Genomic DNA, 22,788 nt, shown 5'->3' with positions numbered 1-22,788 from the left:
TCCCTCTAGTCTCATGGTTAACTAGAACTTTTACCCGTGCTACCGCCCGGATCATAAACAATGGAGAAGCTAATATATTTATAATAATTTCTTATGCCTACAAATTTTGGAAAATTTCTTTAAACACTATGATTTTAATATTTCTACAATAAGAAAAATTGTTTAAACTTTTTAACTTAACATTAAATAAAATTATTATATTGTAAACAAAAAAAAAAAGATAGTTGCAATTTCGGTCTCCCTAAAAGGCAAGACACAAAAAACAATTGCGGATAAAGTCAATAAGGCAAAATACAAATAAGGTGCCGTATATAGCGGATCACCGGACAAAAGCAAACAAACCTTCCAACATCCCAAAGAAAAAGCTGCCAAAAAATCCAAGCAAAACAGCAACCCAGCCAAAGACAAAATAACATGATGTTGAGGTATAAATGAGAACAAAAGGCCAAACATGACAACAACTATATAGTCATCAAAACAATAGCAAACCCACGAATACTCCTGCATCACAGCCAGCACTATAACAGAAAGGACATGGAGGCATAGCAGAACCGATAGGGAGATCTCACCACCAAAAGGAAAGCAAAAGGAAGCCACCACAGCCGCTGAAACTGCAGTAGCACCTAAACCCAAACATGCCAACCAACAACACCCACCAATCCACATACACAATGGCCTCTCTTAAAATATTGTTCTGTCTAAAAAAGAGGTTTGAATACTCCATTTCCTGTAGGTGTGACTAATCTAGTTCACAGACCAAATTGTGGGGCAGTCCTCACATGCATGTATGACATTGTTATTAGATGCTTCCAAACTTGATAGACAATCCTTCAAAGAACCTTCGTTGTTTGCAAAAATTAGTCCACTCTCCAAAAATTGTGCAAGTCATCTTTGAATCATGGAGAAACTTCAATACACATTTCCAGCTATAGCCAAAGTAATCCACCAAAATCAGTTAGGTGTCATTATTTAGCAGAGCAGTTCGACAAAATCCAAACCAAGTCTAAGTTTATTTTCATATGAATTAAAAGCAAGTGTTAGAACATACGACAATTTACAAATTTAAAAAAAAAAAATTTGAAACTAAGTGCATACCAGAATTCTAGAAGTTACATCAATCATCAGATGCAGTCAATTAGTTGTTGGTAACTTTATGAGTCATCTTATAGTTCTCACTCAAGTCATGCCATGTCAATCATCCTTGAAGTATAACTTACCATTATTCTTTTTGACCATCAATTAGGAAGTTTCAATTTCATTTGAATCCGCAATGTTACATATGTAGCATAAGCAATTTACAACCGAAACTCTCTTGCAGAGCATGCCGATAACTTTGCTTTTCTCTGTTTATAAGTTAAACAAAAAAGTTTTACCACCAGATCGCATAGCATACATTAATTTTTAGCATTACCATATATTTCAAAGTGCACAACACAATTTGTAGCAGTCTACAGTAACATGAAAAGACAATGCAAAAACATGGGTATACGGACACTTGTTAGTCTCCATGTAATATTGAAATTTTAAATGTGGAAAGAAAATGACATACAGCCTGCCTTTTTTATTCCTTTGATTTGCTAATCAAACCACAATTCACGTCACATGTAGAATTAGAAACTTTCTCAACCGCTGTTCAAATGATTACCAAATTTGCATGTTCAAGTAATGTGTATTGTACCATATTACATATATCGAAATCTTCAAATAGAAAACCCAAAAATCAGAAATTGAACAAAAAAGAAACAATGTCAAAGCTTGTGTAAAATAAAACCTTTGTCTGATGGTTGCCTAATGGATTGATCATCTCAGATCCAGAATTTAATGTTGCATGATGCCTTTCACATAAAAAGCTTGGTCCATGAATCTGAACAATAACAAAAAAAAAACAGTGTCTTCATTTGAAGTTTCACAAATCCTATTAAACCATGTAAATGACCAACTGATCAACAGTTAAGAAAGAGGTAAGATGTATACATGTGAAAACAACTCTAATATGTACTACTGTCAACATAATTTCCAGCGTGCTTATTTTATCATCTGATTTGAGTTATTTCCTACTACTCAAAAACTGAAATGAAGTTCTAAATAATTTAAAATATATATATTGACATATCAAAAACAATAATCAGGCACAAAAGTCTTCATAAGAAGTTTCAAAATCCTATTTATTTTCCACCGACTTCATTCTTCCTTTAAGTGAAATATGATATATGGAATGAAGTCTTAGTTTCTTATTAAAATACCCATTTCAATAGGAGTAGTCATAGCCTCTTTTATCTCATTCTTAATAAAAAAAAAAAACATACTTTAACTCATACCAGGAACATTATCATATTTCCATAGCAGTCATCCTTCGTTCAAGGTTCTACCCTTGTCACTTTGTATTAGTTCCATATATGAAACTTATAGAAGATGATAAACAAACAAAGATTACTATTATAACTTAATGTCTACTATAGCAACGACATGTATAGGTAGTTTAAAACTAACCACACTATGAGTTGTGACATATCACAAATCCAATTTGACCAGATGAATTTAATCGATCATCTCCAGGCATGTATGTCTCAATAAATCTATACCAAAGCAAGTAAGCAACGATGAAGATGCCCAAGTTCTTAAATAGAGAAAAATGTTTTGCAAAGATAAAGTGGTGTTAGAGATTTCTAAACCTTAACAAATTGATAGAAATTAGAGAAAAATAGTGAGAGAGTGAGTACCTAAAACTGATGCAAAATATTCAATCTGAACCATCGTACTCCAATCCTCACACTCTGATACTTACAATTTCACCGAATTCCAATTGAATATCACCAATTTACTCTAGAAAGTTATTCAGAAATTAAAATCCTAAAAATAAAAAAACAACGCAATACCAAAAACATCAAGGTTCCACCGTTACGAAGACTTCAATGGCAACGAAATCGGAAAAGTTCAATGCGAAGAAGAAATGGATGGAGCGAACCTTGTATCGAAGGTGCTGGTAAGAAAAAACCAAAAAAACAACATCAGGAAGATATACAGTACAGAAATTACAGCAACAAAAAAATGGGAGACTCATACCCGTCAAAGCATGGTAGAAAAGCAATATATCTACAATACTTCTCATTTGAAGATGTATAATCAAAAGTGACAGAGGGAGAAGAAGAGGGAAGCATGGGGCACTGTAGAGTTTGCATGGGTATTGAACAATAATGGAGAGGTGTGATAATAACATCAGTTTTCCGACGCGCGTGTTACAATTTTCAAGGAGTGAGATTTGATCAATGGTTGATATGCTAACCGCCCCTACTTACAATGATCTAACGGTCTGGATTGATTGGCGCTTAAAAATCTTAAAATTAGGGTTTTAAGTGGTAATTGGAGTGTTAACTAGGATTAGAAATAAGTTAGATTAGATTAGCTGAAGGTTATTATACACTTATACTTAATACTTTGTTACTCCAATCATATAATCTTGGCTTCGCTCACATATGAGGTTCATATCCATTAGACTATGTTTCGATTGGTGGTATGTGATGGAATGGAATGGAGTGGGATAGAGTCATGTTCCATTGTTTGGTTTTGTAAAAAAATAGTGGAATTGAATGGAATGGAATGTGATGGAACCCATTCCATGATATACCACTCATTCATCCAATTTTCCATTCCCCCAATTTGGGATGTATTCAATGGAATGGAACGCATTAATAAGACAATTACAATTTTGCCCCTTTTATTTCTTTTTTTTTTTTTTCATTACTCGTGCTTGGCTCCATTGTTTCATTACATTCTGAATGCAAAAACCTGGTTGGAATCCTAAACGAAGATGATTAGTTACCTGTGACTTATGTTGGTAGCTTAGTTAATGACATGTAATTAATCTTGTCAATTTTGGGGAGTTTAGTTTTAGCCATATCAATAGAGCAGGCAATACAGTATTGTTACATGATATTATTCATTAGAATATTTTGGCTTCATTAAAAGAAAAATATCATAAATGCACCCAATAATTTTTAGAGGTTTCAATCAAAACAATATATGTTTGTTACTCCAATTGTTTCCTGAATGCACCTAACCATGAATAGCTTCTGAAAAAACAATTTAGGCTTGTTTATCTTTCAAAAAAAAAAATTAGGCTTGTTTACAAATCTCATGTTAATATATTCTCAAATGGTTGTTATGAACATGTGACTTTGACTGTGAATGAAGGTAATCGTTTAAAATAACCATGTATATTGGCACTACTAACATGTCAAAATAACCAAATATTGATTGAATTGAGTTGAAAATTCTATTTATTGACGTTTTTTAAATAAAGGGTAAAATTGGAATAAAATATTTATAACTCATTCTGTCGTAAAGTATCCAAATAGTGGAATGGAATCTTTATTCCGTTCCATTCCATTCTGTTCTATTCCGCTCCGTTAGTTTTAAGTTATCCAAACAGAGCCTTAGAGTTTTTTTCTCTTGTGTGAAAGAAAAAAAATAACCACGTGAGTTTTTTATATTATTTTTGACAAATTATCTAGCTGTGTCTTTGGTTGATAGATAGAAATGGGATATGAATTTACATACGCCTAGTTCAACACACAACATGTGAACATCGAGTATTATAATAACCACAATCAGTCCATTAACTGATTAATTACTTAAATCATCATTAGTCGGTAAATTTCAATAAAGACTGCATGCATAGTATATTTTGCCTTTTACACGTGAACATTAAAATAAGGGTATATTACATATTGTAATTGGCAAAGTCGCACTCTTTGGCGCATTATTAGCAATAAGAATGAAACACATGAGGTTATAACTTTGAAAAAGGAAATAGTTATTGTTCACCGTTCTGATTCATCCCCTACTAATATTTGTATGAATTTAACCGTTTCATCCAATGCAACCTTGCAGCTAACAAAAGTGAAAATATATTTGAAGTAAATGTTCATCACTTTCCTAAGATTTGAAGTGAAAATATATTTTAGAAGTAATTATTACAAATATCACTACTCTACTACAACATGTATTTTCCTTATCTATTTACAATTTTCCTTATCTACTCTGTTGCAGCTACATGTCAACAAAAAGACAGAAATAAAAGGTTTGAGAGCAGTAATGGTTCGACACAAGATTGGTATGAACCTATCTTAATTTTATTCTTTCTGGCCATTTAAGTGACTTATTTTGTACTATTTGAACGGTGTCACACTTCAAAAAGAAAGAAAGAAATATCAAGCAAGGCAAGAAAGAGGCAGAAAATGCCAAAAAGGAACTCTCTCAAAAGAGCTACACATTGTTGATTATAAAATCTCAAGATGACATTAAATCATCATGTTGGCTGTTGAGGTTTGTCCTACTTGCTCCTAGTTAAGAGATGATTTTGAGTAGATCCTCTGCATTATTGTTCCCTTTTTCCTTTTATAGATTTTCTGAAAATGTGTACTTAAACTGGTTCTGATGTTTGGTTATTTTCACACGAATCACCAAACATCAAAACTAGTTTAAGTACATAGTTTTCAGAAAATCTATAAAAGGAAAAAGTGAACAATAATGCAGAGGATCTACTCAAAATCATCTCTTAACTAGGAGCAAGTAGGACAAACCTCAACAGCCAACAGAATGATTTAATGTCATCTTGAGATTTTATAATCAACAATGTGTAGCTCTTTTGGGAGTTCCTTTTTGACATTTTCTGCCTCTTTCTTGCCTTGTTTGATATTTCTTTCTTTCTTTTTGAAGTGTGGCACCGTTCAAATAGTACAAAATAAGTCACTTAAATGGCCAGAAAGAATAAAATTAAGATAGGTTCGTACCAATCTTGTGTCGAACCATTACTGCTCCCAAACCTTTTATTTCTTTCTCTTTGTTGACATGTAGCTGCAACAGAGTAGATAAGGAAAATTGTAAATAGATAAGGAAAATACATGTTGTAATAGAGTAGTGATATTTGTAATAATTACTTCCAAAATATATTTTCACTTCAAATCTCAGGAAAGTGATGAGCATTTACTTCCTCACCACCAAAATGTAAATGTGAAGCATTCTTATATATATATATATATATAGCAACATGTTTGGTTTCTTTAGGGCTTGTTTGGATGTTAAAAGGGGAAAAATAATCCATGTAAATTGGGGGAAATTAGAAAATATCATAAAACTGATGTTGGTAATTACAGTAATATTTATCTAATTGTTTCCTAGTCTATCCCTTGTTCTCCCTTTAATATTACATTCGTATCCAAGATGAATCATGAGTGTCTTGAAATACAAATCATTAGTTTTCTCATTTGATAGTTGAGATTACTTTCAAAATTTGATCCGTAAAGAAACCATCACTTTCCCAAGGTTTGGCAAGTTTATTCTAGAAGGTGTAAGAAACCTGCTAAGGGTTAGTTATAGAATTTGGTGACGTGGAGAGCTTAGAAAGGACTAGCAATCATTTCCACTATATTAGGAGTGGGTGGGGTTGAGAGTAGGTACCTTGGATATTTTCAGTGAGATATAGAATGAATAGGCAGCTGTGAGCTGGCCTATAGGAGCTTAGCTCTTGTCAGATCTAGGGATTCATACATTCCCCCATTTCTGTAAATCTCCAATTTCCATCAATGAAGTCCTATTTCATTTCATTTGTCTCTGAATATTGTATTGCGGTTTCTGTTCTTATTTTTGGTTCCTAACAGAGACAGTGCTACTTAACAAAGTAGTGTAAAGGTTATTTAGTAGATGTTGAGTGAAAATCCATTTTCTAGGAGTTGTAAGGTCTGGTAAAAGCATGGTCCCAAAAGTGTAAAGGTTATTTGGCATGTGCTAGAAGTGTCAAGTCAGTTTACACAATATGTCTATGCTTTCTTTCAACAGATCCATTTTGGTGGTGAGTGTGTGGGCAGGTCAACCTAGATTATTCAAATATGTAATAAAAGGGCGAAACTCACCCCCTCAAACAGTTTGAACAGACTTGATGGAGGAGTTTATATTGTAATTCAACAATTCTTTTGAAGTTTTGAAAGATTGTAAAGTGTGAGACTTCAGTTTTAAAGGAAATATCCAATTAAAAGGAGAATAGGCATCCACACAGGTTAAAAAAGACTCTACTGGAGTAGTCCCCACAAATCACAAAAAATGAGTTCAAGAGGCTTAGTGTAAGATACAGTGGATGAAAAGAAGGTAATCTATGTGCTTTACCCAAACAACAAAAAGAACAAAAATCAGAGAGTTTTATTTGGTAAACTAGGTGCAGTTTTAGAACTGTCAACATTATGAGTATGTACATATGTATTACTTGAAATCCTTAAATGATATTTTATGCTTATATTCTATTATGTGAAATATTACCTAACCACATTTGTATGAATGGTGTACACGACGTGCAGGTTTGAGTGTTTGTTGCTAGCGAGTGCTCGAGGATTAGCTTAGAGTCTAGTTTATGGCCTTGATTAGGAGTATCGGGACTTTTGCATTTTATGCTATGCATTTATATTACTGCCGAGACTTGTTATCTATTATGTCTGAGATTTGAGATATTATTGGTGTTGTATTATGAGACCAGATTTGTAATATGTTGCTGAGATATTTTATAATGTTTTCCGCTGCGAGTTTTTATGAAGATCAGGTCATGCATGTTTTGAGAAAATGATGATGCAACATCTTGAATATATGATTTAGGGAAAATTACACTCACCTCCCTTGAAATATGTTATTATGTCACTTACACCCCCTCTGTTTTCACCAATAACACTAACCTCCCTTTAATGTAACAGTGTTAAGCTGGCGTTATTAGAAAATAAAAAGAAAAGCTCAAACTTTTATATTTTGCACTATCTTCCACCAAACAGATTTCATCAAACAAATTTGTTCTACTCTCTGTATGCCTCGTTTGTGAAAGTGACCTCTTTTGGTAGAAATCTTCCAACTCAAACTTTTATGTTTTGCACTGTATAACTTCCACAAAAACGACATCACCAAAACATAGAATTTGGGTAAAATCTGACAGCACAATTTCTTTAGGTTCTAAGGCACCCACTTTTATGATATGTACTCTTATCAAAATTTACACCCAATTTCTTTATACAATGAATTACACGACAACACTAATTGTTTTACATAACTTTGAAAGGGAAGGAAATCCTGCAACTAAAGACTTCTCAACCATAAAAGGGTTTGATATTCACACATTGCCCATCACTAAAGACTTGTTTTTCTTGTTTAAAATCATAAAATCTGTATTGTGAGGTTTGCTGTTTATATAGTTCAGAGGGGAGAATTTTTATCCCTTTTAGTTATATAAATTAAAAACAAACGGTGTTAAGTTGCTGTTAAGTTCCAAAGGGAGGTGAATGTATATTTTAAAAGATCTTAGGGGAGGTTTATGTCTATTATAAAACTAGAGGAGGTGTTTGTGTTATTTAAAGAGACCTTGGGGGAGGTCTGTGTAATTTTCCCAATGATTTATTGTATACGGGGTTTAGGGTGTTATATCTTCTATGTTTGATATTATTAATTATTGATGGTAAATAATTTAAATTAACATTAAACAGTTCAATAAATTATTGACAGGGTCCCAAAAGTTGATTTAATAGAAACTAAGAAAAGCAGTGAGAATACCTCATCTTCAACTGAAGTCGAAATTGATTGAATGATTTGCTGATTTCATAGTTGTTAAATTGGAATACCCAATCTTTGGGCATTCTTCCTAGTTTGAAAAAGTATGATACATTGCTGTCAGCAATATAGTCCAAAGACAATAACCAGCTAGTGAATAATAAATAATCTAAACACAACCGTTAACTAAGGGAGCAGAGAACCAAGTTTCTCAAGCATCAGTTAAATACTTAAATGTAAAGTGCAATCAAGAAATTAGGATTAAGTTTTTTTAGAAAGAAAAAAAAAAATAGAGCTTGATACCATTGATGAACAAAGAAAATTGATTTTGGATAAGAAAATGGCATGTCTTCTTCAACTTAATCCTCTTATAAATAGGTAATATAACAATCTAATTCGTATTGCAAAGAAAATGAAAGAAAAGTCAAAATGTGCAAAACTGTTTCTATCAACTAGGAATAAATAAATTCATTCACTGGAGAGAGAATTTGCTTTAATAGACACAGAAGAGTCGCACCTAATTTCCACAGAAAAATTATATCATAAAATACATCATAGTAGTCACATGGCCCCCTATTATATCCTATTCAAGCTACCCGAAACAATGACATTTTGAATCCTCAAAAATCAGAGAAAAGGCATACTAAAATGGCATAGCATGAAGCTTTTTCTTCCACTTCTGTTCGATTTTTCTTATTATCGTATTTTAATAGTAATATGTACGCTTTGAACGATTTCAAAAGTTTTAAAAATAAAATTACCAATCAAACATTCTATTAAGCATTAACTCGGAGAAGATTGTCTTCCAAATAAAAAACTCAGAAGATTGACAAGAGAGGCCGCCATACATAGAATAGCTACAGCCTGGATTCTAAACTTCCTTATGACATAAAACAAAATGTTACAATTAATAAGAGGATAGCTGCCAAGGACTTCATTACTGAAGAAGATTTCCCCAAAAGTAGTTCAGAAACAAAACAAAACAATAATTGGTAAAATTGTCATTTTTCACAGCCAAAAATTACCAATAAAGATTATAAAAAGGTAACTCATCAGCAATAATAATAAGAAACATCAAGCAGATAAACACCTTTGAGGAGGAAACGCTGAAAAAGTCCCATACTTCATGTTGTTCAGCAACATTAGCTATTGACAGGAGATCCTGAAGTAAGACATCATAATTTAACCAAAGAGATAATTAAAAAGTATAAAAGGAAATTATCAATTTAATTTATTTATTCTTGCAACAAGGAATAAAATACCTGGAGATATTTATCAAGCTGAGCACAGCATTGATGTACAAAGGCATCATAAGTGTTCGAAGAAAATATCCTTTTAGGAGGCAAATGCAACGTGTAATTTGGAATAACTCTAAGATGCCGATGAAATCGCTCAAAATTCCAGTATCTGTGTACCGCCAAAAGATATTATGGTGAGTAAAGTCAAATATAAAGACGGCGAGACTTGATGATATTTAAACTGTTTAATGAGCAGATTAAACTCAAAACAGGGGGAAAAAATTAGAAAACCAATTAAATCATTAAAACCAAAGCAATTTTGAGATTAGAAAACCCCCGATTTATTCTTTTTCCCTTTATTTATTCTGTTTGATACCATATTTTTGTGATCCTGGCATTTTGTTTTGTAATTGTAATTAGAAAACCAAAGAAATTATGCCAGTCACTTAAGATAAAGTCAAAGTACATAGATAAAGACACAGCAGGCAGTTTTGAGATTTGAACCTTTTTATTACGTACGATGGAGCAGTTTAAACTCAAAATAGTAAGGCTGGACAAGATTTCCAGACCCGCCCGAAAACCGAGCACCCCGTAAATACCAAGGCAAACGGGCGGGCCGGTTTCTGTCAACGGGTCAACAAATAGTTACAACTCGGTTTTCCCGGATAAAAACGGACGAATCCGGTGAAAAGAATTGAACCGTCAGAACCCGTAAACCGACCGAAGCTGCAACCACTTACTGTTTATTTTTTTTACTATACGCTAAAAGACTTATCAATCCTAATAAAAAATTACAAATACCTATACATCTAGTTGCTTTTCCTTGAGACCAACAAACCAATGTCAGATTATTAACTTTATTTCTTTTGAACTGTCATCTACTAAGCCTTTCTTTTTTTCTTTATTTTTTTTAACAGCCCTACCAAGCCTTTCACTTCCAGTTGTTAGTAAAATTTACATATGCAAGAAAAAGTCTGTACCTAAAAAAAGCAAACCAAAAAGCTCAAGATGTGGACACTTATTATAGAAAAAGTCTTTATTTACAGCCTTGTATAAATCCAGTTCATACCAAATTGTTTGTGAAATTTGAATCAAATATAATTTGTGCACACTTATTACTAAAAAAATATAAGAAAGAAGTAAACCTTCTTTTTACAAACCAAGTTCTATTATGTGCATCAGTCACTGCAATTGAGTAGACAGCAAAAGATGTGGACCCAATTTTCTCAAAATATGATCCCACAACCTGCAATGTTTTAGTAGACAAAAACAACAGATAACAAGTAAAGAGAGTAAATTATAAACCAATGTGCTTTTTAGAATATTGTTCTTAGATATTTAACTTTAAGCCAAAATTGCATACCCAGCACAGGTGCTTTGGAGCTAATTGCCCCTCTCTCCTAACTATCATGTCAGAAGAACTCTTCCATGAAAATCTTTCACAGCGCGTCTCAAATTCCGGGTTGAAAATTTCTGAAAAAATGGAGCCACCTTCTTGATTAGGTTGGATTCCCAAGGCAGAAGCATTGCTGGACCTCTTTAGCGAACTTTTATACCCTTCAGAAGCAAGGGAATAGAATACTAATATAAACACATCGTACCAACCTAAAATTGATGGGCAGACGGAAGTACTCAATCACTGCTTCGAAACTTACCTGCAATGTTTTGTCAGTGACAACCCACAACAGTGGACATGCTTCCTTTCACTTGCTTAATTATATAATACCTCGTATCACTCTGCCCTGCATTTGAAGACCTGTATGGCCATGCTCCCTCATTTCCCACTTCTTATGTTACTGGATCATAGACAATTGCAACCATTGATTAGAATTTTCTAAACGAAGCACCACACTTCGGCTGTTAAATCACAGTCTCGAACGAGCAAGGCCCAGAATGGTTCAGCAAGCAAATTCAAAGAGACAGGACAAGGAATTTTTAGAAGGGGACTGGGTTTACCTGAAACTTCAACCCTATTTGCAAGTACCCGTCCACCATCATTGCAAAAGCTCGCAAAAAGTATTACGGCCCAATCCAATTATTCAAACGCATCGAATTTTTAGCATATGAACTCGATTTACCGGCGTCCTCCCAAATCCATCTTGTATTTCACGTTTCCTTGCCGAAATCCTGCTTGGGAAGACCAGATATTCAACGCGTTCTGTCTCAAATGTTGATCTTGAGGACAAAATCCGGGCCAACATCTATCACAATCCTACAAAACTGAATCATTTTTTGGATATTGTTTCATTACTGGTGAAAATGTCAAACAGAAAATCAACAATCAACGATCCTACAAAGAATCTTACAAACAGAAAATCATACAACAACAAAATTAATTAGAAATAGAAGGGGAGAATAAAAATTCTAACTTAACTTTGTAGAAGTAAAAACTGAATCAGATGAAAAGGAGAATCTTTTTGGATATTGTTTCGTTCACAAATAAAAATGTCAAATAGAAGATCAACGATACTACAAGTAAAAATTGAATCGAATGAACAAGATAAATTTTTTGGTTACAGAAAATCAACAGTCCTGCAATCAGAAAATCAACAAAAATCCAATTAAAAATAGAGGGATGGAATAAAAATTCTAACTTTATACAAGTAAAAACTGAATCAGATAAAAAAAATCCAATTTTTATTCGATATTGTTTCATTCAACAATAAAAAAAAGAGAATTGCTGTTCCCACATATAGTATGGCTGTGTCACACGAGTAAAATATTAAAATGTCATTCGGCAGTTTGCTACCGAAGTTTTAAGGAAACCGGCGGCAGTTAGCTGCCGAAGAAAACCTCGGTAGTTAACTGCCGAGGAAATCTGAACATAACCAGAACGCAGAAACTCAGTTTTCTTCATTCTTCAAACATCTTCCAAACCATCCAACTTCTCCAAATTCGTTTTTTCAGCAAAATCAAGTGCATCATCTTCATTTAAACACAACTAAGTATGTTGACTCATTTTTAATCATAATGTTAGTTTGGGTAGGTTTTTTTTTTAAAAAAAATGGTAGTTTTCATGTGGTTAGGGTTGATGTAGGAATTGAATTTTTTATGAGTGTGTAACACCCCGTTTCCCAAAATCAATTTAATTATAATTATAAAATCAGAGTTCCACGTTAAACGGCATGTCACACTACAAAATATAAATTCTTAAATAGATTAAAACTATTTAACAACATCCTTCATTAAACTGCAGCGGAATAATCTTTAAATTAAACTCCATTATCCAAAATAATCTTGGCATTAAGCCTCAACATAAAATATTCCATCAATCATAGGGCTACAACAACATTAACCAAAATTTGATACATAGAATGAATTTAAACAATAAAATCCCATCCCACGTATCAGAGCCCTAGACACTTGAGCCACCACCAACTACTCAGGATCACCTGCAAGTTACCCATAGGAAGGGCAACATTTTCAAGCAGAAGGGGTGAGATTCACAACAAAATATAGATAAAGAATACATCAATTGAATCTAACACCCTATCATAAATCATCAACATTATTATTGTTTATATAACATCATTTTCGCATCTTATCTCAATATTAATTCATACACCTCTCAACAATATATACAACTTATCACCACTCCACTAAGACTCCTCTAAACACCCATGCATGTGGTACCAAAAATCAGGGCCGTGACCCACACCGCTGTCGAATGGTTAAAGCATTCTCAACAGGACATAAGTCCTCACCACTACACCACTTTGAGTAACTAGTACTCCACCACTTTGAACGACTAAGCATTCCAGAGCCGAAGCTCTCCCACTGTTATGTTAATGCAACTAATCCCCATAGAGTATATCTACATACCAACCAACCTAGACATATACGTATATATGATTCACCAACCAACTTATACCTTTAAGGGAATTTAATTAAATACAACATTCATTCAGTCAGCATCCATTCATCAAAACCAACCAAAACGTCCAGGGAAATATATATCAGCATACAAGCCATGCAATAATTCAACCAAATACACAATCCAAACAACAACAGAAATTAACCAACCAAATACTGGGCAGCTCGCCTCGCGAGCTCATCTACTCGCTATGGCGAGCTCAGAAAAACAGGTACTCGCCATGGCGAGTTGGAGGCGAACTCGAGGCGAACAGAAATATGGTGCTCTCGGGAAAAAATGACATTTTTCTCACTCAAACCTTAATTCTAAGCTCCCTAATCATCTTTTACACTTAAAACTTGCTCTAGTCCTCTTAAGAATCATCTAGGTACACGAAACTACCCAAAATACGGCTTATAACAACTTTTTCAAAATCCAGATTTTTACAAGGTTACTCGCCATGGCGAGCTGTATCACTCGCGAGGCGAGCGATGAAGTTGTTCACTCGCTATGGCGAGTAATGGCTACTCGCGAGGCGAGCGATGAACTTCTGTACGGGCAGAATGCAGGTTTTTCCCAAAAATCCCATTTTTCCTCAAATCACTCCCCAAATTAGTTTACAGATATGAAATGAAAGGTTTTATGCACCCAGAACCCATTTCTACCATCAATTCTATGATTCCTACACCCAAAACTCCTTAATCAACAAAAACCCAATTTCTCCCAAATCCTCACATAAACCTGTTAGAACACAATCAACATTCAGAATCTATATAATTGCGGTAAACCTCACCCTTACCTTAGAATTGCAGAAAAAATACAGCAGCAATGATTCCTAAGCTTCTCTCCCTTGCACTAGCTTTTCTCCCAAAACCAGACTGTTTTCACGTAAAACTGTTTTCTCTCTTTTTCTTTCCTTTTCTCAACTCCCAAAATGTAACCTCCCACTCCCTAATTAGCAATTAACTCCCTACTAATTATGTTAATTATTTCATAACCCCCAAGATAATAATTAATCCTATTCTTATATTACTTTAATTATTTAATAAAATAATCATATAATAAATAAATATACACTACATAAATCACCAAAAATCACATAAATGACACCACACAATTAAAAATAATTAAATAAAAATTAGAGTGTTACAACTCTCCCCAAATTACTGAATTTCGTCCTCGAAATCTTACCTCAAACAAACAACTCAGGATAAGAGTCCCTCATCTTACTTTCCAGCTCCCAAGTCAAACTTTCACCAGTTGCTCCGCCCCAAACGACTCTCACCAAGGGTATTTCCTTGCCCCTCAATGCCTTTACTTTCCGATCATCGATCCTCAACGGCAAAGTCTCAACTGTGAGATTGTCCCGAACCTGTACATCATCTCTCGGAATAACATGTGAAGGATCTGCTACATACTTCCGAAGTTGTGACACGTGAAACACATCATGCAAGTTCGATAGATGTGGTGGCAAGCCAACTCTATATGCCACCGTTCCGATTCTCTCTGAAATCTGATACGGACCAATGAACTTCGGAGTCAACTTTCTCGATTTCAAAGCACGTCCTACACCCGTCATCGGAGTCACTCTTATAAATACATGATCACCCTCTTGAAACTCAAGGGCCTTTCTCCGTTTGTCATGGTAACTCTTCTGTCGACTCTGTGACGCTTTCATCTTCTCTCTGATCATCTTGACTTTTTCTGTAGTCTCCTGAACCAAATCCGGTCCCAGCACAACACTTTCTCCTGACTCAAACCAACACAACGGAGTCCTGCACCTTCGACCATACAAAGCTTCGAATGGTGCCATTCCTATACTCGAGTGATAACTGTTGTTGTAGGTGAACTCTATCAATGGTAGGTGACTATCCCAAGCTCCACCCTGTTCAAGCACACACACTCTCAACAAGTCTTCCAATGATTGGATCGTTCTCTCCGACTGACCATCTGTCTGAGGATGATAAGCCGAACTCAGCCTCAACTTCGAACCCAAAGCGTCCTGTAAACTCTTCCAGAACCTAGAAGTGAACCTCGGATCCCTATCCGACACAATACTCGAAGGAACTCCATGTAGCTTCACAACACTATGTATATAAATCTCAGCCAACTGAGCTACCGGATAACTAATGTTGATAGGAATAAAATGTGCCGACTTCGTCAACCTATCAACCACAACCCAAATCGAATCATGTCCCCTCGGAGTGTTTGGTAAACTCGTCACAAAATCCATAGAAATGCTATCCCATTTCCACTCCGGTACATCCAATGGTGTCAACAATCCTGCAGGTTTCTGGTGTTCAACCTTAGACTTCTGACAAGTTAAACATGCATACACAAAATGAGCAACATCTCGCTTCAACCCAGACCACCAAAACAGCTTTTTCAAATCATGATACATCTTCGTAGCTCCCGGATGAATGCTTAAGCTACTCTTATGACTTTCCTCTAGGATTAACTTTTTCATTTCTTCATTATCAGGAATACAAATTCTACCTCTGAATCTCAACACACCCTGATCGTCAACCTTGAAGTCACTATCTTCAATACTATTACCAGTAACCATTAGATCAACCAACTTGACATCCACTTGCTGTGCTTCTCGAATACTATTCAGGAAATCGCTGTTAATCTTTAGCATCCCCAACTGTATGCTTTGAGGCGACAACTCACACACCAAACTCATGTCTCTAAACTGTTCCAATAAATCAAATTCTTTCATCATCATAGCAGACATATGGAGTGTCTTCCTACTCAACGCATCCGCGACTACATTAGCTTTTCCCGGATGGTAATTCAACCCAAAATCATAATCTTTTAACAGCTCAAGCCATCTCCTCTGCCTCATATTCAATTCCTTCTGGTCAAACAAATATTTCAAGCTCTTGTGGTCACTGAACACTTCAAATCTGGAACCATACAAGTAGTGTCTCCAAATTTTCAAAACAAAAACCACCGCAGCTAACTCCAAATCATGAGTGGGATAATTCTTTTCGTGCACCCTCAGTTGCCTAGAAGCATATGCTACCACCTTGCCATCTTGCATCAAAACACCTCCTAAACCCAGCTTAGACGCATCACAGTAAACAACGAATGGCTCTTCCGGCTTAGGTAAGATCAAAATAGGAGCAGTTGTCAATCTTTTCTTTAATTCATTGAAACTACTCTCACACCGAGCATCCCACACAAAGGACTTACCCTTACAGGTTAACTGAGTCAACGGCAATGCTAACTTTGAAAATCCTTCTATAAATCTGCGGTAATAACCAGCCAAACCCAAGAAGCTTCTGATTTCAGTCACCGACTTCGGAGTCTCCCATTGCGATACTGCATCAACTTTTGATGGATCAACCGCTATACCATCACCATAAATAATATGACCAAGGAAACTCACTTCACTTAGCCAAAACTCACATTTCGACAATTTGGCATACAACTTCTTCTCTTTCAAAACTTGCAGCACAATTCTCAGATGTTCTGCATGCTCTTCTTCAGTCTTCGAATAAATCAGAATATCATCAATAAATACCACCACGAATTTATCCAGAAAAGCATGAAAAATTCGATTCATATACTCCATGAACACACCGGGCGCGTTAGTAACACCGAAAGGCATCACTTTGTATTCGTAATGACCGTATCGTGTCCTAAAAGCCGTCTTCTGCATATCTTCATCTTTCACCTTAATTTGATGGTAACCTGACCTCAAGTCAATCTTACTGAACACCTTTGCACCCACTAGCTGGTCCATCAAGTCATCAATCCTCGGAAGCGGATATCTATTCTTAATTGTAACTTTGTTCAATTGACGATAGTCAATGCACAACCTCATACTACCATCCTTTTTCTTCACCAACAACACAGGTGCTCCCCACGGCGAAACGCTGGGTCTTACAAACTTCTTATCAAGTAAATCTTCCAACTGTTTCTTCAATTCAGCTAACTCAGAAGCTGACATACGGTACGGTGCCATCGACACCGGCTTTGTTCCGGGAACAAGGTCAATTGAAAACTCCACCTCCCTTTCTGGCGGCACATCAGGAATCTCATCAGGGAACACCTCCGGAAACTCATTCACCACTGCTAGCTTGTCAATCACAGCTTGGTTTTCTAACGACAGATATGCCATTAGAGAAAACATCAGAATTCCATCACGTTCTAACTGCTTCATCTGCTTTGTAGATAAAATTTCAACTCCACTCTCTTCTTCAGCAGAAGAAAAATGCACAGTCTTACTAAAACAATTGATATGAACTCGGTTATACTCTAACCAGTTCATACCAAGGACACAACAACAACAACAAAGACAACATTAAAGTTGACACTCTATCCTAGGTGGCTCAACACGACTCTACTACTTGGCCGGACGGACCAACCTGCTCTGATACCAATTTGTAACACCCCGTTTCCCAAAATCAATTTAATTATAATTATAAAATCAGAGTTCCACGTTAAACGGCATGTCACACTACAAAATATAAATTCTTAAATAGATTAAAACTATTTAACAACATCCTTCATTAAACTGCAGCGGAATAATCTTTAAATTAAACTCCATTATCCAAAATAATCTTGGCATTAAGCCTCAACATAAAATATTCCATCAATCATAGGGCTACAACAACATTAACCAAAATTTGATACATAGAATGAATTTAAACAATAAAATCCCATCCCACGTATCAGAGCCCTAGACACTTGAGCCACCACCAACTACTCAGGATCACCTGCAAGTTACCCATAGGAAGGGCAACATTTTCAAGCAGAAGGGGTGAGATTCACAACAAAATATAGATAAAGAATACATCAATTGAATCTAACACCCTATCATAAATCATCAACATTATTATTGTTTATATAACATCATTTTCGCATCTTATCTCAATATTAATTCATACACCTCTCAACAATATATACAACTTATCACCACTCCACTAAGACTCCTCTAAACACCCATGCATGTGGTACCAAAAATCAGGGCCGTGACCCACACCGCTGTCGAATGGTTAAAGCATTCTCAACAGGACATAAGTCCTCACCACTACACCACTTTGAGTAACTAGTACTCCACCACTTTGAACGACTAAGCATTCCAGAGCCGAAGCTCTCCCACTGTTATGTTAATGCAACTAATCCCCATAGAGTATATCTACATACCAACCAACCTAGACATATACGTATATATGATTCACCAACCAACTTACACCTTTAAGGGAATTTAATTAAATACAACATTCATTCAGTCAGCATCCATTCATCAAAACCAACCAAAACGTCCAGGGAAATATATATCAGCATACAAGCCATGCAATAATTCAACCAAATACACAATCCAAACAACAACAGAAATTAACCAACCAAATACTGGGCAGCTCGCCTCGCGAGCTCATCTACTCGCTATGGCGAGCTCAGAAAAACAGGTACTCGCCATGGCGAGTTGGAGGCGAACTCGAGGCGAACAGAAATATGGTGCTCTCGGGAAAAAATGACATTTTTCTCACTCAAACCTCAATTCTAAGCTCCCTAATCATCTTTTACACTTAAAACTTGCTCTAGTCCTCTTAAGAATCATCTAGGTACACGAAACTACCCAAAATACGGCTTATAACAACTTTTTCAAAATCCAGATTTTTACAAGGTTACTCGCCATGGCGAGCTGTATCACTCGCGAGGCGAGCGATGAAGTTGTTCACTCGCTATGGCGAGTAATGGCTACTCGCGAGGCGAGCGATGAACTTCTGTACGGACAGAATGCAGGTTTTTCCCAAAAATCCCATTTTTCCTCAAATCACTCCCCAAATTAGTTTACAGATATGAAATGAAAGGTTTTATGCACCCAGAACCCATTTCTACCATCAATTCTATGATTCCTACACCCAAAACTCCTTAATCAACAAAAACCCAATTTCTCCCAAATCCTCACATAAACCTGTTAGAACACAATCAACATTCAGAATCTATATAATTGCGGTAAACCTCACCCTTACCTTAGAATTGCAGAAAAAATACAGCAGCAATGATTCCTAAGCTTCTCTCCCTTGCACTAGCTTTTCTCCCAAAACCAGACTGTTTTCACGTAAAACTGTTTTCTCTCTTTTTCTTTCCTTTTCTCAACTCCCAAAATGTAACCTCCCACTCCCTAATTAGCAATTAACTCCCTACTAATTATGTTAATTATTTCATAACCCCCAAGATAATAATTAATCCTATTCTTATATTACTTTAATTATTTAATAAAATAATCATATAATAAATAAATATACACTACATAAATCACCAAAAATCACATAAATGACACCACACAATTAAAAATAATTAAATAAAAATTAGAGTGTTACAGAGTGCATGTAGTTTATAATTGAATGTAGTTGGTTTAATTGATGATTGAATGATGTTAGGGTATAATGTGGGTTTGAATGGTAGCAAATGAACACAATTTGAATATGTTTTATACTTTGCACACAAAGTGTTTGATAAAATGTGTCAACGACAAATTTATTGATTATTTAGTTAGTTTAGGTATTGGATACAATCTTGATTGTAATTTGAAAAAATGTATGTTGAATTAAGTTGAATGCATATTGAAAAAGTGTATATTGAATTAGGTTGAATGTGTATATTGAATTATGTTTAGTTTAGGTTGAATGTGTATGATAATGCATTTGATTTTTTACGTTTGAATGTTAATGATAATGTGTATGATAATGTTTAGGTTTAATCAATGTCTTTATTTTGGTAAAGTGGTTTAATGTGAAAGCGGTTAAGTTTAGGTTATGTTTAGGTTGAATGTGAAAGTCTAGGTTTTGTTTAGGTTTAGTGTTTGTTGATAAAGTGGTTGAATGATATAAATTTTTTATTTTTATTTTTTGTAGATATGGCCGATCAGGACCCCATTGATCCATCGAAGATGATTGGTGGTAGGCGTGCCATGACTCAGAGCCACCGCAGGGAGAGGCAGGGCGGCCACATCCCAAAGAGGGGTAGAGGTCGAAGAGGAGATGGCTCAGGAAGCTCTCAGGCTACACAGCCTGAGGAGTCACAGGTTGTTGACCCGTCACAGCCTGTTGACCAGACTGGGGTGGAGTACCTGAACTATCAGGATCAGGTACATTATGATGTGACGGATGGTGGATATGACCAGGATCATATACCACAGCAGCAGGATGCAGTAGACGAGGATGACATTGTAGCAGCTGCTGCACCGGAGGTGTTACCTACGGACCCTCCATTTCCTGGTGGACCGGAGGACCTGTCATTGCTCCACTCTTATGCCGATCATGTGGCTTTGTCACTCTGGTATAATTCAAATAATGTAAGTGTATTTATTTTAAATGTTTTTTCTTTATGTTAAAATATTTTCTTTAATTTAAATGTGTGTTTGTTTAATTATTATATCCAGCTTTATATGTGTTTTTTTTAATTATATTTTGTATGTTTAATTATTATATCAACCTTTATATGTGTTTTTTTTTTAATTATTTTTCTTTATGTTTAATTATTTTCTTTAAATGTGTGTTTGTTTTAATTATTATATACACTGTTATATGTTTATTTTTTTAATTCTATTTTTTATGTTTAATTGTTTTGTTTATATGTGTTTTTGTTTAAACCATATTTATTTTTCTATTATTTCAGGTTCGTAAGACCCGCGTGCTTAAACCGATTAATCATGGGGCCAAGATTCTCACTCTCGGACGCCCTAACGCGAATGAGAATTGGTTTTGGGATGCGCTTCAGCAGAGCGGGCTACATGATTTGGTATACTTGGGGTACTCCACCGTGCCTCATGCACTGCTGCTGACTTTATGCGAGAGGTGGCATCCGGAGACCAGCACCTTCCACATGCCGATGGGGGAGATGACTGTGACATTGGATGATGTCGCATGTCTGACGCATCTTCCTATTGAGGGGCGGATGTTGGCTCATGGGAAGAAGATGCCCAAGCATGAGGGAGCGGAACTGCTGATGACGTATCTGGGTGTGTCCCAGAATGAGGCTCAGAAGATCTGCAACCAGGAGTACGGCGGGTACATTAGCTACCCGAGGCTGAGGGAGTTCTATACCTCGTACCTTGGTAGGGCCAACGTATTGGCGGGTACGGAGGATGCTGAGGAGCTTGAGGAGCTGGCGAGGGTCAGGACATACTGCGTCCGATGTTACCTTCTGTACTTGGTCGGATGCTTGTTGTTTGGCGATAGAAGCAACAAGCGCATCGAGCTGATATATTTAACGACCATGGCGGACGGGTACGCAGGGATGCGTAATTATTCCTGGGGAGCTATGACCCTCGCCTACCTATACGGCGAGTTGGCGGATGCATGTAGGCCTGGACACAGAGCGCTTGGGGGGAGCGTGACACTGCTGACTGTAAGAAAACTTAAATTTTATATTTATGTTAACTTTATTTTTTTGTTAACTTTTATTTTTTTGTTATATTTTTCCATGCGTAATAATTTATAAATGTTATTTGTTTGCTTTGTGCAGGCATGGTTTTTGGCGCATTTTCCAGGGTTTTTTTAGTGTTGATCTCAACACTGACTACCTGGAAAACTATCCGGTTGCAGCGAGGTGGAAGCTCCAGAAGGGTCATGGGGAGGGGATCACGTATCGGTCACTGCTCGATCGTATACAGTTAGATGATGTATGCTGGAGGTCGTACGAGGAGCACAGAGAGATCCAGGACTTCGAGGAGGTTTTCTGGTATTCTGGATGGATTATGTGCGGCGTCCGTAGGGTGTACTGTCACTTGCCCGAGAGGGTTTTGAGGCAATACGGATACGTGCAGACCATCCCCAGACATCCGACTGATGTTAGGGACCTCCCACCGCCTTCCATTGTGCAGATGTTCGTCGACTTCGGCACTCACACGCTTAAGGCGGACGCCTGGGGTGAGCAGGTAGGAGAGGAGACATGGCGGGCGGGGGATGGCTATGTCTTGTGGTACGCTAGGGTGTCTCACCCTCAGATCTTGCCACCTATTCCAGGAGATCTTCCGAGGCCTGCAAATGAAGAGCAGATCATTGCAGAGCAGTGGCAGCGGTATGAGGCGAGAAGCTCGCCTGACACCTATGACATGGTTAGTGGCGCTGTTGCCTACGCTGATGCGCAGTTAGGCCAAGA

General features: G+C 36.2%; 2 protein-coding genes across 28 annotated transcripts; one reads left to right on the top strand and one right to left on the bottom strand.

The window, feature by feature from the left end:
• Positions 1-224: 224 nt before the first annotated feature.
• LOC11416605 (sorting nexin-16) lies at positions 225-12,441 on the bottom strand. 27 transcript variants are annotated; one of them, XR_005645782.1, is made up of 13 exons: positions 11,772-12,175; positions 11,471-11,611; positions 11,179-11,372; positions 10,961-11,061; positions 9,840-9,984; positions 9,668-9,739; positions 8,581-8,668; positions 2,877-2,980; positions 2,721-2,780; positions 2,491-2,617; positions 1,772-1,864; positions 1,096-1,343; positions 225-926 (listed from the first exon to the last, which is right to left on the bottom strand). XR_005645782.1 is itself a non-coding variant. In XM_024781611.2 (7 exons), exons 3-7 carry the CDS (start codon positions 11,224-11,226, stop codon positions 9,515-9,517), a joined length of 369 nt encoding a protein of 122 aa, XP_024637379.1. In that variant the 5' UTR covers positions 11,227-11,372; positions 11,471-11,611; positions 11,772-12,175; the 3' UTR covers positions 9,423-9,514. The 27 variants fall into 27 exon arrangements, 1 of the variants encoding a protein (XP_024637379.1); XR_005645780.1 differs by having other exon boundaries at positions 2,491-2,576; XR_005645779.1 differs by having other exon boundaries at positions 2,721-2,774.
• An 8,869-nt stretch (positions 12,442-21,310) lies between these two features.
• On the top strand, positions 21,311-22,543 carry LOC120580138 (protein MAINTENANCE OF MERISTEMS-like). Its single transcript, XM_039833292.1, has 2 exons — positions 21,311-22,035; positions 22,153-22,543. The coding sequence occupies exons 1-2, from the start codon at positions 21,511-21,513 to the stop codon at positions 22,186-22,188; spliced, it is 561 nt and encodes a 186-aa protein (XP_039689226.1). The 5' UTR covers positions 21,311-21,510; the 3' UTR covers positions 22,189-22,543.
• The last annotated feature ends 245 nt before the right edge of the window (positions 22,544-22,788 follow it).

This window comes from Medicago truncatula, chromosome 4 (assembly GCF_003473485.1).
Source record: "Medicago truncatula cultivar Jemalong A17 chromosome 4, MtrunA17r5.0-ANR, whole genome shotgun sequence".
Lineage (NCBI taxonomy): Eukaryota > Viridiplantae > Streptophyta > Magnoliopsida > Fabales > Fabaceae > Medicago > Medicago truncatula.
The sequence above is the reverse complement of the archived record's forward strand: the minus strand, read 5'-3'. Positions and strand labels throughout refer to the sequence as shown.

Bases quoted from the DNA above. Each gene is read 5' to 3' on its own strand.
- LOC11416605 (XM_024781611.2), bottom strand. From the start codon at position 11,226: ATGATAGTTAGGAGAGAGGGGCAATTAGCTCCAAAGCACCTGTGCTGG. The intron at 11,062-11,178 runs GTATGCAATTTT...AAAACATTGCAG, and splicing joins CTCCAAAGCACCTGTGCTGG to GTTGTGGGATCATATTTTGA. The intron at 9,740-9,839 runs GTATTTTATTCC...GTCTTACTTCAG, and splicing joins AGCTTGATAAATATCTCCAG to GATCTCCTGTCAATAGCTAA.
- LOC120580138 (XM_039833292.1), top strand. From the start codon at position 21,511: ATGCCGATGGGGGAGATGACTGTGACATTGGATGATGTCGCATGTCTG. The intron at 22,036-22,152 runs GTAAGAAAACTT...TGCTTTGTGCAG, and splicing joins GGAGCGTGACACTGCTGACT to GCATGGTTTTTGGCGCATTT.